Source organism: Vipera berus, assembly GCF_964194415.1.
Source record: "Vipera berus genome assembly, chromosome: W".
NCBI classification, from domain to species: domain Eukaryota; kingdom Metazoa; phylum Chordata; class Lepidosauria; order Squamata; family Viperidae; genus Vipera; species Vipera berus.
Genome location: NC_138210.1, coordinates 56,964,973 through 56,985,290, shown reverse-complemented (window position 1 = coordinate 56,985,290; position 20,318 = coordinate 56,964,973). Strand labels below are relative to the sequence as shown.

At 43.2% G+C, this 20,318-nt stretch overlaps 1 protein-coding gene and 1 long non-coding RNA gene across 2 annotated transcripts in view; one reads left to right on the top strand and one right to left on the bottom strand.

Annotated features, from left to right (window-relative positions):
• LOC308675991 (voltage-gated potassium channel KCNC1-like) overlaps positions 1-19,599 on the top strand; it is a gene marked incomplete at its 5' end in the record, with an annotated part of 58,623 nt that extends 39,024 nt beyond the window's left edge. Inside the window, 2 exon segments of the mRNA XM_081341683.1 lie at positions 2,446-2,566; positions 19,324-19,599. Of these exon segments, the coding sequence (XP_081197809.1) occupies positions 2,446-2,566; positions 19,324-19,457 (255 nt within the window). The 3' untranslated portion in view covers positions 19,458-19,599.
• Positions 15,120-19,460, bottom strand: LOC308675992. The gene is made up of 3 exons (XR_014028249.1): positions 19,411-19,460; positions 15,729-15,814; positions 15,120-15,134 (listed from the first exon to the last, which is right to left on the bottom strand). It is a non-coding gene; the product is annotated as an uncharacterized lncRNA (long non-coding RNA).
• Positions 19,600-20,318: the final 719 nt, after the last annotated feature.

The following is a 20,318-nucleotide window of genomic DNA, read 5'->3' as shown; positions in this document are numbered from 1 at the left end:
TGTTTCAATTCAAGGAGTTGTTCCTGAAAAAAGTGACAAAAGTATAAGAAAAGGTCTCTGAGCGTAAGAGAGTGCACTTTAAATAGCACCGCAGAAACAGCTTGTACTACATTTTTTATGATTAACCAGCATGATTTCAAAAACAGGGGAATTCAGACTGACTTCAGTTGTAGCCCAACCCAGAAATTAAGTACTCTGTGGGTCTTAATCCAAAATAAAATGAGAAGTAGACCATTGTTGATTTGCATACGGTGATTAATCCACCTACGCGCAAATGAAAATTCTATATTGCTTAGCACCAAGGCTAAGATTACGCAGACAAAATTTAGATATAGCTTAAGGCCAGGGCTGATAGGTTAAATCTTATATTAGGGGATGGGAGACTATTTGGATTTTCATTCCTTTAAAAACATTTAAAGGTTTGGGGTTTTATTTTTCACCGGCCAGATTCACTGTTTAGAGCCGTGGTGGCGAACCTATGGCACGGATGCCACAGGTGGCATGCAGAGCCCTCTCTGTGGGCACGCGCACTGTCGCCCCAGTCCAAGGCCTTCAGCTGGGTTTTATAAAACCTTTTCACTTTAGGCCTCCGCCGTCGTGTGCAAAAGAAAAAAAAAGGTTCAATCAATCATTCAATTTCAACTTCTCGTGGGAAAAAAAAGATCTCGCAAAGTTGGAACTGATTGATTGAACTTTTTAGTCCCACCCAGTCTGCCGTTACCATGCCCACCCAATGGGTCACGCCCACCCAATGGGCCACGCCCAGGCGGCACCCGACGATACATAAGTGGGTTTTGGGTTGCAGTTTGGGCACTCGTTCTCCAAAAGGTTCGCCATCACTGGTTTAGAGGAAACAACCCAAAGTCAGGGATGCAGCCTGTATTTTGCATTTATATATTATTTCTTGGCTTGCTTGCTTGCTTGCTTGCTTTTTTAAAATTTATCTATTTCACAGTATTTGTAACCTGCCCCAAGCTGAGGACTCTGTCTAGAGTGCCACAGAGTAAAAACATAGGAATAAAAATTAAAAGGGAGACCCCCTCCTCCTCTCCCCCAGATAGCTACCCAAAACATTAAAAAGCATTGTTAAAAACATTGTGGAATAGTTTTGTTTTAACGGCTTTATAAAACGCTGGGAGGGAAGGCAGAAATATCCCCAGTTTTTGGCCTGTCAAAACTACAGTTTACCCATCTTTGAAGGTGGCCAAGATAACATTAAAAAACTGCCCACGTTTTTTTATATTTTTTTTTTACCAGCATCCTAAAGAATAGATTGGTTTAAACAGTAGCAACTGTGTCCAGATAGGCTCCATTACTCCAGTACGGTGTTTCTCAATTCCAGGGACATTTAAGATGTGTGGACTTCAATACCCAGAATTCCCTAGCAACTTTCATTAATAGAAAGTTTTCCAGCTCATTCAGATAAACGGAGATTCAGACTCAAGCAAATGAGGGTGAACTGCTGCCTCAGAGATTTAGCGTGGCATGATCTGGTACAAACATAAATTGCAAACAGCAATAATTAAAAGATACTGAGACCATTTTAGACTTCACTAAGAAATCTAAAGAAAGAGATTTACTGAACAAAATTAAGAAATTCAAGAACCATTAAGCAGTCCTAGTCCTATTAAAACCACAATATTCTTATATTTAAAAGGAATGCTTAGCATAATTTAAATTCAAACTTTCAGGAGTCTTCCTCCAAACCATGCCTGTTGGATATTCTCCAAAAGAAAGAAAATACTAATGATCATTTGATATTGGAACCCCTGAGAATCCAGAAGAAAAAGATTGGATTTCTGGACAGGAAAACAATGTTTTTATTTTAAATATTATATATTGTAGCTCCGCTTCTTCCATAGGCAGCAGGGGGAAAAAATCCCGAGTTACTAATGGTGTTATCCTTATGACACCCAAATATTGCCCCAGTAGCTTTCAGGGCCAAGAATGTATTTGAATTCATATCAAATCAGAGCTAGCATCGAATCAAAGCTAGCATTCCTAACCTTGGCATCGTTCCATTTAAACAGGAGGGAAAGGGAGATTAAACATTAAAATCAACAGGGAAAATAATAACAGCTTTCCCCGACTTGGCACCGTCCAGATTTTCTGGGACAGCAACTCTCACATTTTCCAGCCAAGAGTTTTGCCAGAGACCTTGAAAATTACCATTCTGGAGGGCTGTCAGATTAAGAAGGATTGTTCTAATATGATAGAACAGGTGAGTCAAGCAACAGGCTGGGAGCAGAGCAGGTAAGCGGGGGAGGTGGTTTCCCACAGCCATGCCTCCCTTGACTTCATCACATGCTCATCTTCAGTGCCTCCTCCTCACACCACCTCTGTCTGTTTTTCCCACCCCCCCCCGACCCCCTTTTCATCTCCATCCATTGCTCCTATCCCTACCCCTCCCTTTATCCCACTGCCCACCAAATCTGGGCCGCACAGGCGCCCGCCGCCTGCCACCGACAGCATTTGACTCCTCTGCCACCTCCTGGTACCTGCATGACTACAATGCCAACGCAGCTCCTTGGAAGCATGAGTAGGAGGCCTGGAAAGCAGGGAATTGGTGAGTAAGCTTTTCCCCATTGCTCTCCGTCCCCTTGGCTCACACTTTCACTTTGGTCTACTTGCACTTTGCCACCCCCTCCAAAAGAACATTTGACAGCCACTTTGCAGTTTCCTCCTCCTCCTCCTCCTCCTTCAGCTCAAGTTCTTGATTTTATTTGGGCAAAAAGGGGCCATTAAGAATTTGCATTGTCAGGAGGGAAGCCATTGGAGGAAACAAAAAAGGGACAGCTGACTGGGCTAGATGGTCCCGCACCAAACGCTGTGTTTCATTTCTTGGTGGGTTTTTTCTTTTTTTTCTTTTTTTTGCAGAAAAAACTTGTTGACTTCCGAAAGCGTTACAGATGTAATCCCCTCTCTGCGCAGGTAGTCCTCGACTTACGACCCCGGTTCAGTCTAAAATTCCGTTGCTAAGTGATTTGGAAAGTGAGTTCTGCCACTTTGTATGACCACTTTTGCCAGCGCTGTTAAGTGACTCAGTGCAGTTGTTAAGGGGATCGTGTAGCCATTAAGCAGATCTGGCCTCCTCCCCACTTTGATTGACGGAAACTGACTGGGAAGGTTAGAAATGGTGATCACATGACCCCAGGACACTACGGCTGTTGTAAACTCATGCCCATTGCCAAGCATCCCAATTTTGATCACATGACCATAGAGATGCTACAACGGTAACCATTGTGTGAAATCCAGCCATAAATCACTTTTTCCAGTGCTGCTGTAACTTTGAATGGTCACTAAACAAATGGTTGTAAGTCAAAGACTACCTTTAGTCTAATATAATACTATCAGCTTTTCAACTCACTGGCATCCCATTCTGTTTCGTGTTTAAGCCAGCCTTCAGAGGTTCCCCGTGTGGAGTAAAATGGGACATAATTATATTCCCTTTTTTTAGCACAGCAGACCACACATAATATTAAATTTAGTGAAGGCATCTCATAGGTCATTAGTAAAACCTTCTACTCAGTACAAGAGAGTTTTGATTTCAGAGGGTTGCAGTCAGTTAATTTTAGAAATAATTTCTTAACAATGACTCCACGTATGACTGAAGCAGGGGCCTACAAGATCTGGATTGCAAAGCTCAACAGAGGATGGCAGCGAAGAGATACAGTACAAAAAAACTATTTTTTTGCTTCCCCCTGGTGATTGAATATGGGATTGAGTGATTGATTGATTGATTGATTGATTTCAAGATTTCAAGAAGAACATAAGACCATAATTGAGCCCAAAATTTCTGTTGTTAAGTGAGACAGTTGCTAAGTGAGTTTTACCCCATTTTACATCCTTTATTGCCACCGTTGTTAAGTGAATCATTGCAGTTGATGTTACTAACCCAGTTGTTAAGTGAATCTGGCTCCCCCCGCTTGACTTGGCTTGTCAGAAGGTTGCAAAAGGTGATCACATGACCCCGGGATGCTGTAACGATCATAAGTATGAACCAGTTGCCAAGCATCTGAATTTTGGTCGCATGACCATGGGGATGCTGCAAAAGTTGTATCTTTGAAAAAATGGTCATAAGTCACTTTTTTCATTGCTCTTGTAACTTTGAATGGTCACTAAAGGAACTGTTGTAAGTCGAGGACTACCTGTAGATTGGACCAATTATTTTTTTAATTATAGATGTATACTGCCCAATTACAAGACTAATTATTATTCTTGTATAATCCAATAGCCTTTTTCCCTCAAAGGCCATTTTCTTGATAATTGACCCGGCTGCTCCCTAGCAGTGCTAATTAGAAATATGCTGCTGCTGTATTGGACATGGAATTTCCAATCAGTTGTAATGGCCAAAGGCTATTAAAATGTTGCTTCCATGAGTAGGTTATTCCTTGTCCTCATTAAAGCCATTTAAATGGGAAGTGATCATCTTTTGTACCACTGATAGCTTAGTGTTATCTCTGTCAACCTATTTATGACAATAAAAATAGTTCTCCTGAATGAGAGGCCTTTCCAGTATTATAGGAAAGAGGAAAACCCTTTGTGTAATCATTGTACTGTACTCCATTCTCGTTTCATAATTTTTAATTTCAGATCAGATTCAGGTAAAGGACCCCAAGGTTGCTTTTTCCCCCTGGACTAACCATTTTTGTACATTTCAGAGAATCTGTAGCATAAATGTCCACTTAATGAGGTTTTTTTTAAAGAAATTATTTGCTGTACTTCACTGAGCTTTAATATATTTTGGGCTGTGAAGGCCTGACTGCTTATGACAGACCCTTTTTATGACAAACCCTTATTATATGCCAAATATATCACAAACAAAGGTTAAATCTGTATTTGGAGAGCTGTCAGAGGAACAATCCACTGAAGGCGTTTTCTATTAATTAGCTGTGTTTCTCAGACTTGGCAACTTTCAGACAGGTGGACTCCAATTCCCAGAATTCCCTAGCAAAGACAAAATTGCCAAGCCTCGGAAACACTGAATTAGTTGCAGAGACTACCTTCTGTTGGAATATTAGCAGGGAATAGCATCGGGACAACCTTGTTTGAACTTGGAAGTCAAGCAGAGTCTAATATGGTTAGGACTAGAGAAAACTCAGAAGCTGAGTTTCCAAAACCTTTCACTGAAAAAAACTTACTGATCTAAGAAAGGTGTCTAACTAAGAAAGGTAAGACAATAACTTTGCCCATCAGTAGTTAAGATGTAGTATACAGTACATAGCATAGCATAGCTGACAAACCCTTTTTCTCTTACAGTAAACAGGACCTGTGCAGTGCAGAATTGATAATTGGCACATTCATTACTATGGAAGACAAGCTCATTGGTTTTTATTCAGGCACATCCCCATTTATCACTGTAAGGGATTGTTCTGGGGTGTCTACAGGGAAGTGGTAAAAAATAGGAATCAAAATACCGCAAAGTTTGAGAAACCTCACAGTACAATTAGTCCTCAACTTACAACGGTTCATTTTGTTGTTGTTAGTTGCGAAGTCGTGTCCGACCCATCGCGACCCTATGGACAATGTTCCTCCAGGCCTTCCTGTCCTCTACCATCTTCTGGAGTCCAGTTAAGCTCACGCCTACTGCTTCAGTGACTCCATCCAGCCACCTCATTCTCTGTCGTCCCCTTCTTCTATTGCCCTCAATCTTTCCCAGCATTAGGCTCTTCTCCAGTGAGTCCTTCCTCCTCATTAGGTGGCCAAAGTATTTGAGTTTTAGCTTCAGGATCTGGCCTTCTAAAGAGCAGTCAGGGTTGATCTCCTCTAGGACTGACCGGTTTGATCGCCTTGCAGTCCAAGGGACTCGCAGGAGTCTTCTCCAGCACCAGAGTTCAAAGGCCTCAATTCTTTTGCGCTCAGCCTTTCTTATGGTCCAACTTTCACTGCCATACATTGCAACTGGGAAGACCATAGCCTTGACTATACGCACTTTTGTTGACAGGGTGATGTCTCTGCTTTTTAGTGTGCTGTCTAGATTTGCCATGGCTTTCCTCCCTAGGAGCAAGCGTCTTTTAATTTCTTGACTACAGTCCCCATCTGCAGTGATCTTGGAGCCCAGGAAAATAAAATCTGTCACTACCTCCATTTCTTCCCCATCTATTTGCCAGGAATTAAGAGGGCCGGATGCCATGATCTTAGTTTTCTTAATGTTTAGTTTCAACCCAACTTTTGCACTCTCCTTCTTCACTCGCAACAAGAGACTCTTCAGTTCCTCTTCACTTTCTGCCATTAGAGTGGTATCATCTGCATATCTTAGGTTGTTGATATTTCTTCCAGCAATCTTAATTCCAACTTTTGATTCATCTAGCCCTGCCTTTCTCATGATGTGCTCTGCATATAAGTTAAATAGGCAAGGCGACAGTATACAGCCTTGCCGGACTCCTTTCCCAATTTTGAACCAATCAGTGGTTCCGTGTCCAGTTCTCACTGTTGCTTCTTGGCCCGCATATAGGTTTCTCAAGAGACAAATAAGATGTTCTGGTACTCCCATCTCTTTAAGAACTTGCCACAGTTTGTTATGATCCACACAATCAAAGGCTTTAGCATAGTCAATGAAGCAGAAGTAGATGTTTTTCTGGAACTCTCTAGCTTTTTCCATGATCCAGCGTATGTTGGCAATTTGATCTCTAGTTCCTCTGCCTCTTCGAAATCCTGTCTGTACTTCTGGTAGTTCTCGATCCACATACTGCTGGAGTCTAGCTTGTAGGATTTTAAGCATAACTTTACTAGCATGAGAAATGAGTGCAATGGTGCGATAGTTTGAACATTCTTTGGCACTGCCTTTCTTTGGAATTGGAATGTAAACTGATCTTTTCCAATCCTGTGGCCACTGTTGAGTTTTCCAAATTTGCTGGCAAATTGAGTGTAGCACTTTTACTGCATCGTCTTTTAAGATTTTGAATAGCTCAGCTGGAATACTGTCACCTCCACTAGCTTTGTTGTTGCTCAGCTTTTCTAAGGCCCACTTCACTTCACATTCTAGGATGTCTGGCTCGAGGTCAGTGACCACCTCATTGTGATTATCAGGGACGTTAAGCTCATTCTTGTATAGTTCTTCTGTGTAATTTTGCCATCTCTTCTTAATCTCTTCTGCCTCTGTTAGGTCCCTGCCATTTTGGTCCTTTATCATGCCCATTTTTGCATTGAACGTTCCCTTCATCTCTCCAATTTTCTTGAAAAGATCTCTGGTCCTCCCTATTCTATTGTTTTCTTCTATTTCTTTGCACTGTTCATTTAAGAAGTCATTCTTATCTCTTCTAGCTATTCTCTGGAATTCTGCATTCAATTGGGCGTATCTTTCTTTTTCTCCCTTGCCTTTTGCTTCCCTCCTTTCCTCAGCTATTTGCAAAGCTTCCTCAGACAGCCATTTTGCTTTCTTGCATTTCTTTTTCTTTGGGATGGTTTTGGTTGCTACCTCTTGTACAATGTTGCGAACCTCTGTCCATAGTTCTTCAGGCACCCTGTCTATCAGATCTAATTCCTTAAATCTATTTGTCACCTCTACTGTATATTCAACAGGGATATGATTTAATTCATACCTGACTGGCCTAGTGCTTTTCCCTACTTTCTTCAGTTTAAGCTTAAACTTTGCAACAAGAAGCTCATGGTCTGAGCCACAGTCAGCTCCTGGTCTTGTTTTTATTGACTGTATAGAGCTTCTCCATCTTTGGCTGCAGAGTACATAGTCAATCTGATTTCTGTGTTGACCGTCTGGTGATGTCCATGTGTAGAGCCGTCTCTTGGGTTGTTGGAAAAGGGTGTTTGCTATGACCATCGTATTCTCTTGACAAAATTCTATCAGCCTGTGCCCTGCTTCATTTTGTACTCCAAGGCCAAACTTGCCTGTTATTCCGGTTATCTTTTGGCTTCCTACTTTAGCATTCCAATCCCCCATGATGATAAGGACATCATTTTTTGGTGTTAGTTCTATAAGGTGCTGTAGGGCTTCATAGAACCGGTCAATTTCATCCTCTTCAGCACCGGTGGTTGGGGCATAGACTTGGACTACTGTGATATTGAATGGTTTGCCTTGGATTCGAACTGAGATCATTCTGTCATTTTGAGGATTGTATCCCAGTATTGCTTTTCCTACTCTTTTATTGACTATGAAGGCTACTCCATTTCTTCTGAGGGATTCTTGCCCGCAGTAGTATACCTGATGGTCATCTGAATTAAATTCACCCATTCCTGTCCATTTTAGTTCGCTGATACCTAAGATGTCAATGTTCAGTCTTGTCATCTCTTGTTTGACCACGTCCAGCTTTCCTTGATTCATGGATCTTACATTCCAGGTTCCTATGGAGAAAAAATCTTTACAGCATCGGACTTTCCTTTCACTACCAGACATATCCACAGCTGAGCGTCCTTTCGGCTTTGGCCCAGTCGCTTCATTCTTTCTGGCGCTACTAGTACTAGCCCTCTGCTCTTCCCCAGTAGCATATTGGACGCCTTCCGACCTGAGGGGCTCATCTTCCAGCGTCATATCGTTTTGCCTTTTGGTACTGTCCATAGGGTTTTCATGGCAAAGATACTGGAGTGGGTTGCCATTTCCTTCTCCAGTGGATCACGTTTTGTCAGAACTCTCTGCTATGACCTGTCCGTCTTGGGTGGCCCTGCACGGCATAGCTCATAGCTTCATTGAATTACGCAAGCCCCTTCGCCACGACAAGGCAGTAATCCATGAAGGGGAACGGTTCATTTAGTGACCATTCAAACTTACAACGGTACTAAAAAAAATGACATGACTGTTTTTCACGCTTACAACCGTTGCAGTATCCCCATGATTATGTGATCACAATTCGGATGCTTAGCAACTGGTTCATATTTATGACAGTTGCAGTGTCCTGGGATCATGTGATCACCCTTTGCAACCTTCTGACAATCAAAGTCAATGGGGAAGCTAGATTCTCTTAACAGCTGGGTTACTAACTTAACAGCCGTTGCAAGGAAGATTGTAAAATGGGGGGGGAAATCACTTAACAATTATCTCACTTAACAACAGAAATTTTGGGCTCAATTGTGGTCGTAAGTCAAAGACTACCTGTAGTGATTTCCACATCTGTATTTATAGAGAGCGAGCAGTGTTTCTAACCTCAACAAATTTAAGATGTGTGGAACAGACTGGGGAATTCTGGGAGCTGAACTCTAAAAGTTGCTGAACTTGAGAAACACTAATATAGAGCAGTATATGCAAATACCATGCAAAGCAGCAGATTTTTAAATCCTCTTTTTAAGCAATGCTTTTCTATTATCGAACTGATGCTATTTATATTGTCACTGTAAATCTCTGTCAAGAGCTTAGATCCACAGAAACAGGCAATGTGTTAGTATCAGGCAGCTCAATGACTGCACCCCTATTTTATATAACTCTAGGACATGGGCACACATGTACCTACACACTCACAGGTTAGCAGAGGAATTTTCCCCCTCCAATTTCTGAAAGACAAATCACACACAAAAAGGAGAGGTATCAAGCTACCTCTTCGCTCTGATCTTCTCCTATCTTCCGCAGTACAGCTAAAGTAACAATTAACTACAGTACTTCAGGTTGTTCACAAGCCATAACATACATGTCATGTTAATCCCTTGCCAGACCCTTCTTCATACTTTTAAATTAATTATAAGAATTTATTTGTGTTTGACCAAAAACCCACAAAAAGCCTCACACCCAAGGAGCTACAATCTAAATTATGTGTAGTAAGGGAAACAACAAAAGGAAAGGAAAGTAGCTAAGAATGAGCAGATGTGAACAAATATTAGTTTTAGGCATGCTGTTCATTACCATCTCAGACCTCAATAGTATACTACAGGGGTGTCAAACTCAATTTCATTGAGGGCCGCATCAGCATTGCGGTTACCCTTGAGGGGCCAGGTGGGCGTGGCCAGGGTGGGCGTGGCCTACTGATTGGGTGTGGGTGGAGTGGGTGTGGCCTACTGCATGGGCATGGCCAACTCTACATCATTTGCGTCAAGGGTGCCTATGGGGGCTGGGCAGGAGTGGGACAGATCTGAGGGTCTCTGGCAGAAGGAGATAGGACTGGGGCAAGTGCCGAGGCATGGTCCACTGGAGGAGCCTCACTGATCCTCTCAGGCCATGTGTATGTGGGGGGGGGGGCTGGACAGTGGTGTGGAGGTCGAATGCCCAGCCCAGCCCTCAAGCACCCACAGCACTAAGCCCACCCCCACTTCCCCATGAGGGTGCCCAGCTGCTGTGCTTGCTCTCCTTAGCCAGGTTGCTCATGATGGGTATGAGGGCAACGTCAAGAGGGAGGCCCACTTCCTCTCCATGTGAGGAGACCTGGCTTTGTATCCAAAGCTTCCTTAGCAAAAGGATGGGAGACCACCCAGGTTAGGCCAGGAGGAGGGGGCAAGGGGATGGTGAAAGGGCAGCAGGGAAGGACTAAGGCAGGACTTCCCTCAGACCCTCCCTCTCCTTCCTTCCTTCCTTCCTTCCTTCCTTCCTTCCTTCCTTCCTTCCTTCCTTCCTTCCTTCCTTCCTTCCTTCCAAGAACAGAGTGGTAGGAAAATATTTGAGATGAGGGAGGGAGAAAAACAGGCAAGAAACGCAGCTGGGGAAGTGTTATCCTTCATGAGGAATGAAGAAATGCACCATCGCCTGGAAGTGGCCAGCACATGGCCCTCTCCTCACAGCGCCGAGAGGCTGAGCCGGTGGCACAAAACTGAAGAGAAGCACAACGCTGCCCAGCCCCTAGCCTGCCCGAAGTAGGCAGGGCCATGTGCTGGCCACTTCCAGGCGATGGTGCATTTCTTCATTCCTCACAAAGGGTGATACCTCCCCAGCGTGCACCCAGGGGGCAGGGCCGATGCGGCAGGGGCCGGTCCCTCACTGTTTCCAGATGGCCTTGTGGAGCTAAGACTGAATGTATTTCAGCATAGATGATCACCACAAAATTGTACATTGGCTCCTGGCCGGCCTGGGCCGGAGCCAAGGCAGCGGGGGCCGTTCCCTCACTGTTTCCAGGATGGCTTCGCGGGCCACATGAAACCACTTCGCGGGCTGGATCTGGCCCCCGGGCCTTGTGTTTGACATGTCTGGTATACTATATTCCATACATAGATTTCTCCAACCAGTGGTGCTCCAGATGTTTGGGGCCCTCCAGAGGCTGGGTCGGGAATTACATGAGTCACCACATGGAAAAGGCACCATGTTGGGGAAAAGCTTCTTTGGTAAGGCATTTTTTTACAATCAGGATTAAACTTCAAAAGAGACTGTGGCAAAACAAGGGCCAAGTCACTCAAGATTTTGCCTACTTGGGTAGGGTGCCAATATCTTCATTTCTATTCTTCTCACCTATCATATATATAGAGATACAGCCTCATACATTCCCCATTAATTCCCCCTCCTCTCCCGCTCCCATGTCCTATGTGCTTTGGCTTAATTTCATTATTATCTGTTTTCATTTTCAGGGCAAATATTGTGCCTGTCCATGGAAGAGAACGATGGGGAGCCTCATAGCCCTAGAACTGAGAGTTGGGGTGTCAAGCAGTCCCTGCCCTTAAAACATAGAGAAAAGAGAAAAGGAGAATGCTTTTAAAAAGCAGTGTTTTTTTCAAACCTGGCAACTTTTAAGATGTGTGCGCTTCAACTTCCAGAAATCCCTAGCTAGCATGTTGCCTGAGGGATTCTGGGAGCTGAAGCTCACACATCTTAAAATTGCCCCAAGTTTGAAAAACAACACTTTAAAGGGACATTGAGCATGGGCACCATTAGGGGAACAAAATGGTGGAGGATGGAGAATGGAGCTGAGGTGAAATTTGGAGGAGCTGAATTGCTGAAGGGGTAAAAAAAGCAGAAAACACAATCCGTGGCTTGACTGGGCCACAGAGATAGGTGGCATCTCAACATCATCCATCAAGTGACACAGCCTCTTGTTCATGGCAGAGATGGGGCTTCCCTCGTGTTCTTCCCAGGGGTGGGCTGCATCAATATTTGATTCCAATTAATGCCCCATTTCATACGTCTTGTAGGGTCTACCCTGTATTCTCGTAACGCCCCGACTGCGTGAGCCAGGTACGTATCTTGTGCCATACACCTCAGCCTGCTTATTTATATGCCTGGGGGTGAATGGGGGGGGCGGCACTTTCCATTTTTCACAGGCAGCTGGTTAGAGATGTCTGGATGAAGCTGGGGCTTCATGCCAGTCTCTCGTTCAGGGGTTGGGTGGAGAAAGACAAGAATCCAAAACATAATTCCATCAAGCAGCCTTTAGACTTCTTGTCATGCCCTAATTCCCTATGCCAATATTTGTGGCCTCAAAGGATTGAAAAAAAAATTAAGTCATGAAGATTCTGTGCATTGGATGCAATTCTTAGAGGTCCTAGCACAGTTTCGTTGCCCAGCAGTACCATGGTTCTCACTTTATGCTTTCCATTGGATTTGGTTCAGACAGTGTTGTCCATCCAAATCCTTGGTACAATTCTTGCCATTCAGACTTTTTAGTTCTCCTGCGTCTGCAAATCAGTGCTCCTCTCCTTTTTCCATGTGCCTATTGTTTTGCATATGTTTACCTAAGCATCAGAGGGACGCGGTGGCTCAGTGGGTTAGGACGCCGAGCTTGTCGATCAGAAGGTCGGCAGTTTGGCAGGTCGAATCCCGAGTGCCGCGTAACAGAGTGAGCGCCTGTTACTCGTCCCAGCTTCTGCCAACCTAGCAGTTTGAAAGCACGTAAAAATGCAAGTAGAAAAATAGGGACCACTGCGGTGGGAAGGTAACAGCGTTCCGTGCGCCTCTGGCGTCTAGTCATGCGGGCCACATGACCACGGAGACGTCCTCGGACAAGCGCTGGCTCTTCGGCTTTGAAACGGAGATGAGCACCGGCCCCTAGAGTCGGAAACGACTAGCACGCATGTGCGGGGGAACCTTTACCTTTACCTTTTTACCTAAGCATCTGTGTTATGTGCATATGCAAAACCCCAAATCATGGCCAAGGAAATAAAGGTGTGGCTTGCCCTGGTTGCAAAATTGAATTCTGGGTGTAGACAACAGTGTGTGCAAAAAAACAGGTAAGTGTCAAACGGTGCGGCTGGTAAAAGGTTTGGATATCGTTGCATGCCAAGGAAGCTCGGCTTCCCATTAGCACCACAAAACTGGTGCTAATGGGACAGAAACGATGAAATGCATCTGCATGCATACCTGGTTCGAGCTACAGGTGAACCTAAAGGTTGAGCGTGCAATCTACTGCTTAGTTGCATTTAATTTAAAGAGCTGCACGTGAAAAGAAACTGGATAGTCTCCTTGCTTCTTCTTAAGTTTCGCTTCATTCAGGTGATTCTGTACAATTTCACAGAACTGTACAGTAAAAAGTGAAAGTTTCCTTGGTGTGAGCGAATCTTAGAATGTGCAAACTGTTCCTGCGTAGGTAAAAATGAACCGATGAGTACAGGAAATCTGCACTTTGCACGTGCTGTTATTCCTTTTGCTCCATGCTGCGTGTCAAAAGAAAGGGTGAGCACACGCTGATGATATGCAAAAGTCTCCTTCTTCTGCACACGGAAGGAGTGAACGTTTGCTTGCACAAGCTATCCTGCTTAGCATTTCCAGCCCGTGTGATCAGGTATCTGTGTCTTTCTTTGTTCTCAGCTCTGATTACCGCCTGAGACTGGCTGGGCATGTGAACTCCTGCGCCCCCTGGAGGAGGTCAGCCCTGCTCTGCTTTCACTCCAATCTCACTTGTTGCTTTTGGGGTGGGGTTGGGGGCTTCTGGCAAATAAGAGGCCTTAGGACCCTGTCCTCTGTCTATAGCCAGGGCCATTTTCTCTCTCCTGCTCAGGACTGAATTGGGACTTCACATAAGATCTATTTGGATGTGTTTGCATGACCCCTCTGGTTAACTTATTAAGTCAGTTATGGAATCATAAACTAACCAAATTTAGCTAGGTTAGCACATCATGGTTAGGCTAAATCACTGTGTCTTTGTTTCTGTTTATTGTGTCATGTGAACACACCATGCATATAGCAGGGCCAAGCAGCAGGCATCTCTGATACAGAATAACTCTTTTGCATGAAAGTACAGATAGTCCTCAACTTACCACCTTTCGTTCATAGTTATGATGGACTCAAAAAAGATGTACTGACATGACCGTTGCACCACCCCCGCAGTAACATGATCGCAATTCAGTGACTTGGCAACTGGCTCCCATTTATGACCAGTTGCAGCATCCTTTAGTCATGTGATTGTGATTTGCAAGCTCTTTTGCCAAATCCCAGCAAAAAACATCCTTTGAGGAAGCTGGATAACCTTAACAATTACATGATTCACTTAACAACTGTGTGATTAGTTTAATGACAGTGGTAATTTGCTTATTAAACAATGGCATAAAAATAGGCGTAAAATTGGGTCTGGCTTCGCATACAACTGCAACGACTTGTGATGGAAATTCCAGTCCTAATTCCGGTCATAAGTCAAGGACTATTTGTACTGAGTTATGAGAAAGAGAGAGTGAGATGGAGTTGGGCTTCCACAAGCTAAGAAATTGCACCAGATTTGTAATAGATTTAGTGCAATGTTCTGATCAGAAAGCTAATGCCTCTCTGTTACACACTGTGAATATATGTAAAAGCATGATCAACTGATAAAAGCAGCATGTTTGGAGAGTGTCCCTGGGATGACATGTAATGACTTACTACCTACATACAAACATACAAAAGTATTACATACTGAATTACCATGCCATATAGGTCTGCAAAGTGCACATTGGTATATGGGGTGGTGTACTTTACATGTATATTGTACTAAACCTCCAATCATCCAGTTTCAATTCACAACAGTCTGCAGTATGTATACTGAAGTGGTACAGATAGGCTACACAAGCACAACAGTGGATATCCTGGCATTCATTTGTATGCAACAGTGGCGAATTTCTGCAGCTTCATTTGTATTGGTCTAGATCAGAATTCTGCTATTTGGTGGTCTTCAGATGTATAACATTAAAACTTTCATAATTGCCAGACAGCATGATTAGTATATCTAGAGAATATCAGGTTAGAGATGGATAGGTGGATGGATAGAATGAACAGATCAATATCCAACAAACATACATATTATATCTTCATAATATACTGTATACATCTCAAGAGTAGTATTCATGGATTGTGTGTTTTCCGCTTCTTTCTTTTAAGGGGAAGGAGTATAGAAGTGTTTTCAATAAAACAAATACTAAAAAAAAATAAAACAAATACATACATATTAACAGTAGCATATACATTATACCAGGGTTTTTCAAACTGACTTCTGTTTGAATTTGATGGGTTTCCATGAGAAACTAAGAGCAAAAAAAACAACAACCCCTAACTAATTTGAAGATATAAAGTTGCATAAATTAATTTTATGCACAAACTATGTTTTATTGGCAATGTTGATCCCTAGGGTTTTGCCTTTTGATCAGGGATTCCAATGTTTTTTAATAGGTTCTACAGCCTGAGAATGTTTGACACCCCCCTTCCCGCGCTCAGTTATATGACACATGTGTCAGCCAGGTTTAACCTGGAACATATATTTAAATTATGTTTCACATATTCCTTCATCAAATAGCATGTTAATTACATGCATTAAGTTAATATTATGAATATACTTACAATGGTTTGAGCTTCAAACATACAATCTGGAATAAACTTAAGTTACGCTTCCATTTAATACAGATCATGCTACCAAGAGTCTGTTGTGAGCTATATAACCAATGAATCCTGTAACCGACTATGCACTTACCTTTGGAAGAGCTCCAGACCTTGAGCTGGGAAAGGAGACCAGGCCTCTCCAAACTTCAGCATCCTTAGGCCGCGCATCATTCCATCCTGGAAGTAAACACCATTTTCAGAGCAGCTACAATGAATTATGGCCCTTCCCCAATGTGATGAGCACAATGAAATATGATCCCTTCCATTGGGAGCAGGGGAAGGGGGGAGACAAAGGTGTAGGGAGGGCCCTGTAGGGCAGGATGTGGGGCCCAAGGCCTGTGGGGCCTAATGGGGCAGGAAGCAAAGCAGGAAGTGGGAGAGGCCTTGGGAGGCCCAGAGTAGGCCGCATGTGAGCTAGAAAGGTACTGCATTACAGGTCTAGGCTTGCGCTAGGCCTCCCAGGGCTTCCCCTGCCCCTGAGGCACCCCAGGCTCCATTTAATGACCCCATTGGGAAGAGGAGAAGTGGGGGTTGTTAAATGGAACAGTCATGTGATTGCCTCGCTTAACAACCATAATGATTTGCGGTCATAATGGCAGGCTCTATAATGGGCAGGCTCTCAAGGGCTACCTGTAAGGGCCTAAAGACCTGGCTCTGTTAGTTGGCCTGGGACCCCAATAGGGGAACAGCGCAATGGAAGTGGTTCATCAAGTAACAACAGATCCCACCTCCCCCATTCTGCCCCTGCCCTCCCCACAGGTCCTTGATTTTTAATTCTTGCTTTTAATTTATGGGGTGTGTGTGTGTGTGTGTGCACGTACATAAATAAAAGCAAGAATTAAAAATATATCTATTTATCTATTGACTGTAAGCCACCCAGAGTCACCTTATGGTAAGATGGGCAGCCAATAAATAAATATGTAGTGAACAAGTTGACTGCCAAAACAGGTTTTAGTGTCCTGGTTGCTACTTGCCTGTATGAGATACACAAAACACTTAAGTCATAACATGTTAAAGTCCCATGCATCTCCTCAACAGGTATATTGTCATATTATGCAAGTGTGGCCTGCATGATTTTGTCTTTATCGCACAATCGGCTGTGAATTGTATAGGAAGCATGTAAATGGTGACAGTGAGGATCTTTTACATAAATAAGTAAAATAAGGGGAAAAACAGGTTTTTAGGAGGGGGAACAAGTCATGGTGGGAATTGCTTTGGCAGCAAAAGGGTTTTTCAGATTAAATTCCCCCTCCTCTATACAATTTGTGATCCCTATAATTATGAGCCTTTCTTTCTTGAGGATGATAAGTGCATTTTTTTAAACCTGCAAACTTTTTTTCCCCTCTCTTATGCAGGATATGCCCCTTTTTTCTCCCTGCTTTTTATATATTCTGGAATAATTGGGTTGGAAGTGAGTTTATACTATAGATACCAAGCAGGATTATAAAGATTAGCCACTATAAATCAGTTGAATTAGGAAAAATCTGTGTCAATAGCTTTTTTTCTGATATTCTACTTTTGGATGAAGATGGATCTTATTTGGGGGAACCATTCCCATCTGGAACAGTAACAACTCTATTCCAGAGGTGTCCAGAGGTGGGAAGAAAAAAAATCAAGATGGTAGCTAGAACTGTATGATTCAAGCCCCATCCCCTTTTTACATATGCTGTGACAAACTTAAAAGCGGTAGGCCTTCAGTTCACATGTTTGTAACCACCATGTTGACTTTTCGACACACACCCCGGGGATACCTATGATGGACCACAGATTAATAAAACGAAGGAGAGGGCCTTGCACTGCTTAGTTCTGCTTCCTCAGATTATCCTTTGTAAATAGGAAAAGATAAGGGGGAATGATGATCTCTGCTGCTCATCCCTCTAACAATGCTGTGAGAGTCTGTAAGGCAGCCCTTACAGACTGCCATTTTAAGATGGGCGAACCTCAACTCCCAGAATTCCCCAACCAACAAGGAATTCTGGGAAAGGAAGTCCACACATCTTAAAGCAGCCAAAATTGAGAAATGCTACTATAGGGTATAATTTCTGAAGTGCTAGACCACAGCCAGGAATATCAGAGCTCAGACTGCTGCTTAGAGAGTGATACCATTAAAACAAAAAAAGGGAGAGTCCCATTTCAACCAACTATGGTTCCTTCAAGAAACCCATCAGGATTATTCCATCAAGGTGGAATAATCACATAACAAAAAAGGAGATAAAAATAGACATGAACTGACAAAATGTTATTAGGCTAATTGATTAGACTGACATGGACTGAATAGACCATAATCCAAGGATTCATATCCTTTAAACAGATATCCTGATCAGAAGGCAATTGTCTGCTAATTGTTTTCAATTCAGGTGGAGGCCAAGGGGCAGTCCATTTCCAAATTTGCTGTCCCAGAGCTGTCCCCTTGATTGTAATGATAGCAGCCAGGCAACCCAGGCCCAGTAGGATCCTCATACCTACACCACCTGCTTTGCTAACCTGTGTTCTGCAAGGTCTGGTGAAAGAAGAATTACATGTGCAATTGGAGGAGAGATTAATTTATGGTACTACTGGGAAGAAAGCAAGAATTCATTTGAAGCCCAGATGGAACAATACATACCAGCCAAACCACTGATCAATAGATAATTACAAATATTGTCTTGATTTAAATAATTATTACTTAAGGTTATTTTGGAATCAATTATTATACAGTACAGCTTCATTATAGAATATGGCACAGTTGGTGGTTTGAGATGCTGTTAAGGATGCAGGCTAAGGTCTAAAGTGAAGGAGTAAGGTGTTTCCAGACAATGTTTTCAGTGGGCAATTATTCTGCCTTATTCATAGCATTTTAAAGAAGCAGAAATCAGGACGACCCTGTTTTCTATTTGTAAATTACTTTTTTAAAAAAGCACTGAAAAAAGAATGAAAAGGAATGGTTACATTAATGCCTTTTGACTGGTTTTAGTAGGTCACCCCACTGGAAATATCTTCAATCAGATTTAGCAGTTTTATACAGCTAGTTAGCTGTTGTATCTAGTGACCTCTGCTGATCTAGGGACTGCCCTATAGCTGTCTAGACAGCAATATGGAAGGACTGAAACAGCACAAAATTTGGTTTTAGAAGGCCCCAATCTGCACAGCCATTGTTGAGAAGTTCAGGAGTGGAAATCCACACATTTGTAGTGTGCCAAAGTTGGTAATAGACACTAGTATTGAGGGGTGATTTCATAAGCCATAAACCGGCCTTCCTCAACAACCACCTCCCAATTGTATTGCGAATGCAATTTCTAAAGCATGCCAAATTGTAGGAAGACTGCTCCAAACCTCCACAAAGTGTGACTTCATATTAGTGAAAAGCAGTTTCAATTAAAACAAACGAAAATCAGAGTGCCCCAATTTGGACCATATAGCCAGCATCGCTGCAGCTGATGAGGAATTGGGAAGGGAGGAGAAAAAGCTGCTGCTTCAGAAATCCTGATTATGAAACCGCACATTTTTAAATGCAGCCAACACTGGGGTAAATGGAGCAGATCTGAATCAGTGTAAAGTTATCAGTGAAGCATAGCAGAAAGTAGCTTCCTCTCCCCCACCCCACTATGCTATTGAGATTGCCTGACAGAGTGCCTTTAAGTCTTAACCAGACTTGTGTTTTTGTTCATTCACTCACTTCTCTCATCTCTCTCCTTCCTTCCTGACAGCACTCCCCACAGGCTATGAGAAGTCCCACAGCCTGAACAGCATTGCTGGTCTACCTCCATCTCCAGCACCTCCTTCCTTTGGCTCACCTGGTTCCGTCCGACGTCCTTGCTCGCCCATCCCTTCCATACTCTAGAGACACACCAGGAATGCTTGGGGTTAGCTTGTATGTTTGTTTCTTTAAAAAAAGAAGAAGAAGAAGGAAAAGGAAAAAGAAAAGGTAATGCCAAAAAATGGGGGGGGCAGAGTTAAAGGCAAAGAACACACTATCTGCCGAATGCATTGGAACACACGAAAAGCGGGAGACACCCATACAAGTGGTGTTGCACTAAATTTGCACTTTCTGGAGCATCCATGAGAATTCTGAGGCCTGAAGCCTTCGGTCCCTGTAGCTTTGAATCAGGAGTACAGCTTAAGCATCTACTGTGGGAAGAAGGGTGAGGGATGGTTTGCTCTGAAAATCCAAATGCTCTAAAAGCAGGAGAGGAGATATGTCAAGGACAGACATTGCAGGAAAGAGCCCAAGGCCCTCCTGTCTGGATTCTCTGCATCCTTCCCTTCATCCACCTTACCAGACCGCACAGTATTTCTCTGGCCCTGGCTTTTGCAGTTTTTCTCTCTCTGTTTAATGCTTTTTTCCCCTTTTCATCATCTTACTCAGGACTTTAATGAGCCATAGAGCCTTCCTTCCTTCCTTCCTTTCCTTCTGTTTTGTGTCTCTCGGCCTGCACCTTGTTTTCTATGTTTGGTTTCTCTGTCCTTCCTATCTATCTCTGAACTTTTCCCACAGAAAAATCTATCTCTCTGCTAAATCTTTCCTCATGAATGTTTCCGGTCTCTCTCTCTCTCTCTCTCTCTCTCTCTCTCTCTTAACTTTCCTTATTTCCTTAATAAGTGGTTCTGGTTCTTTAAACACATGGACCCTCCACCGTTCCTCTGAAGAAGGCCACCCACTCATCTGCCTTGGGTCTTCTGTCTTTCCTTGGAATTGTTCTTC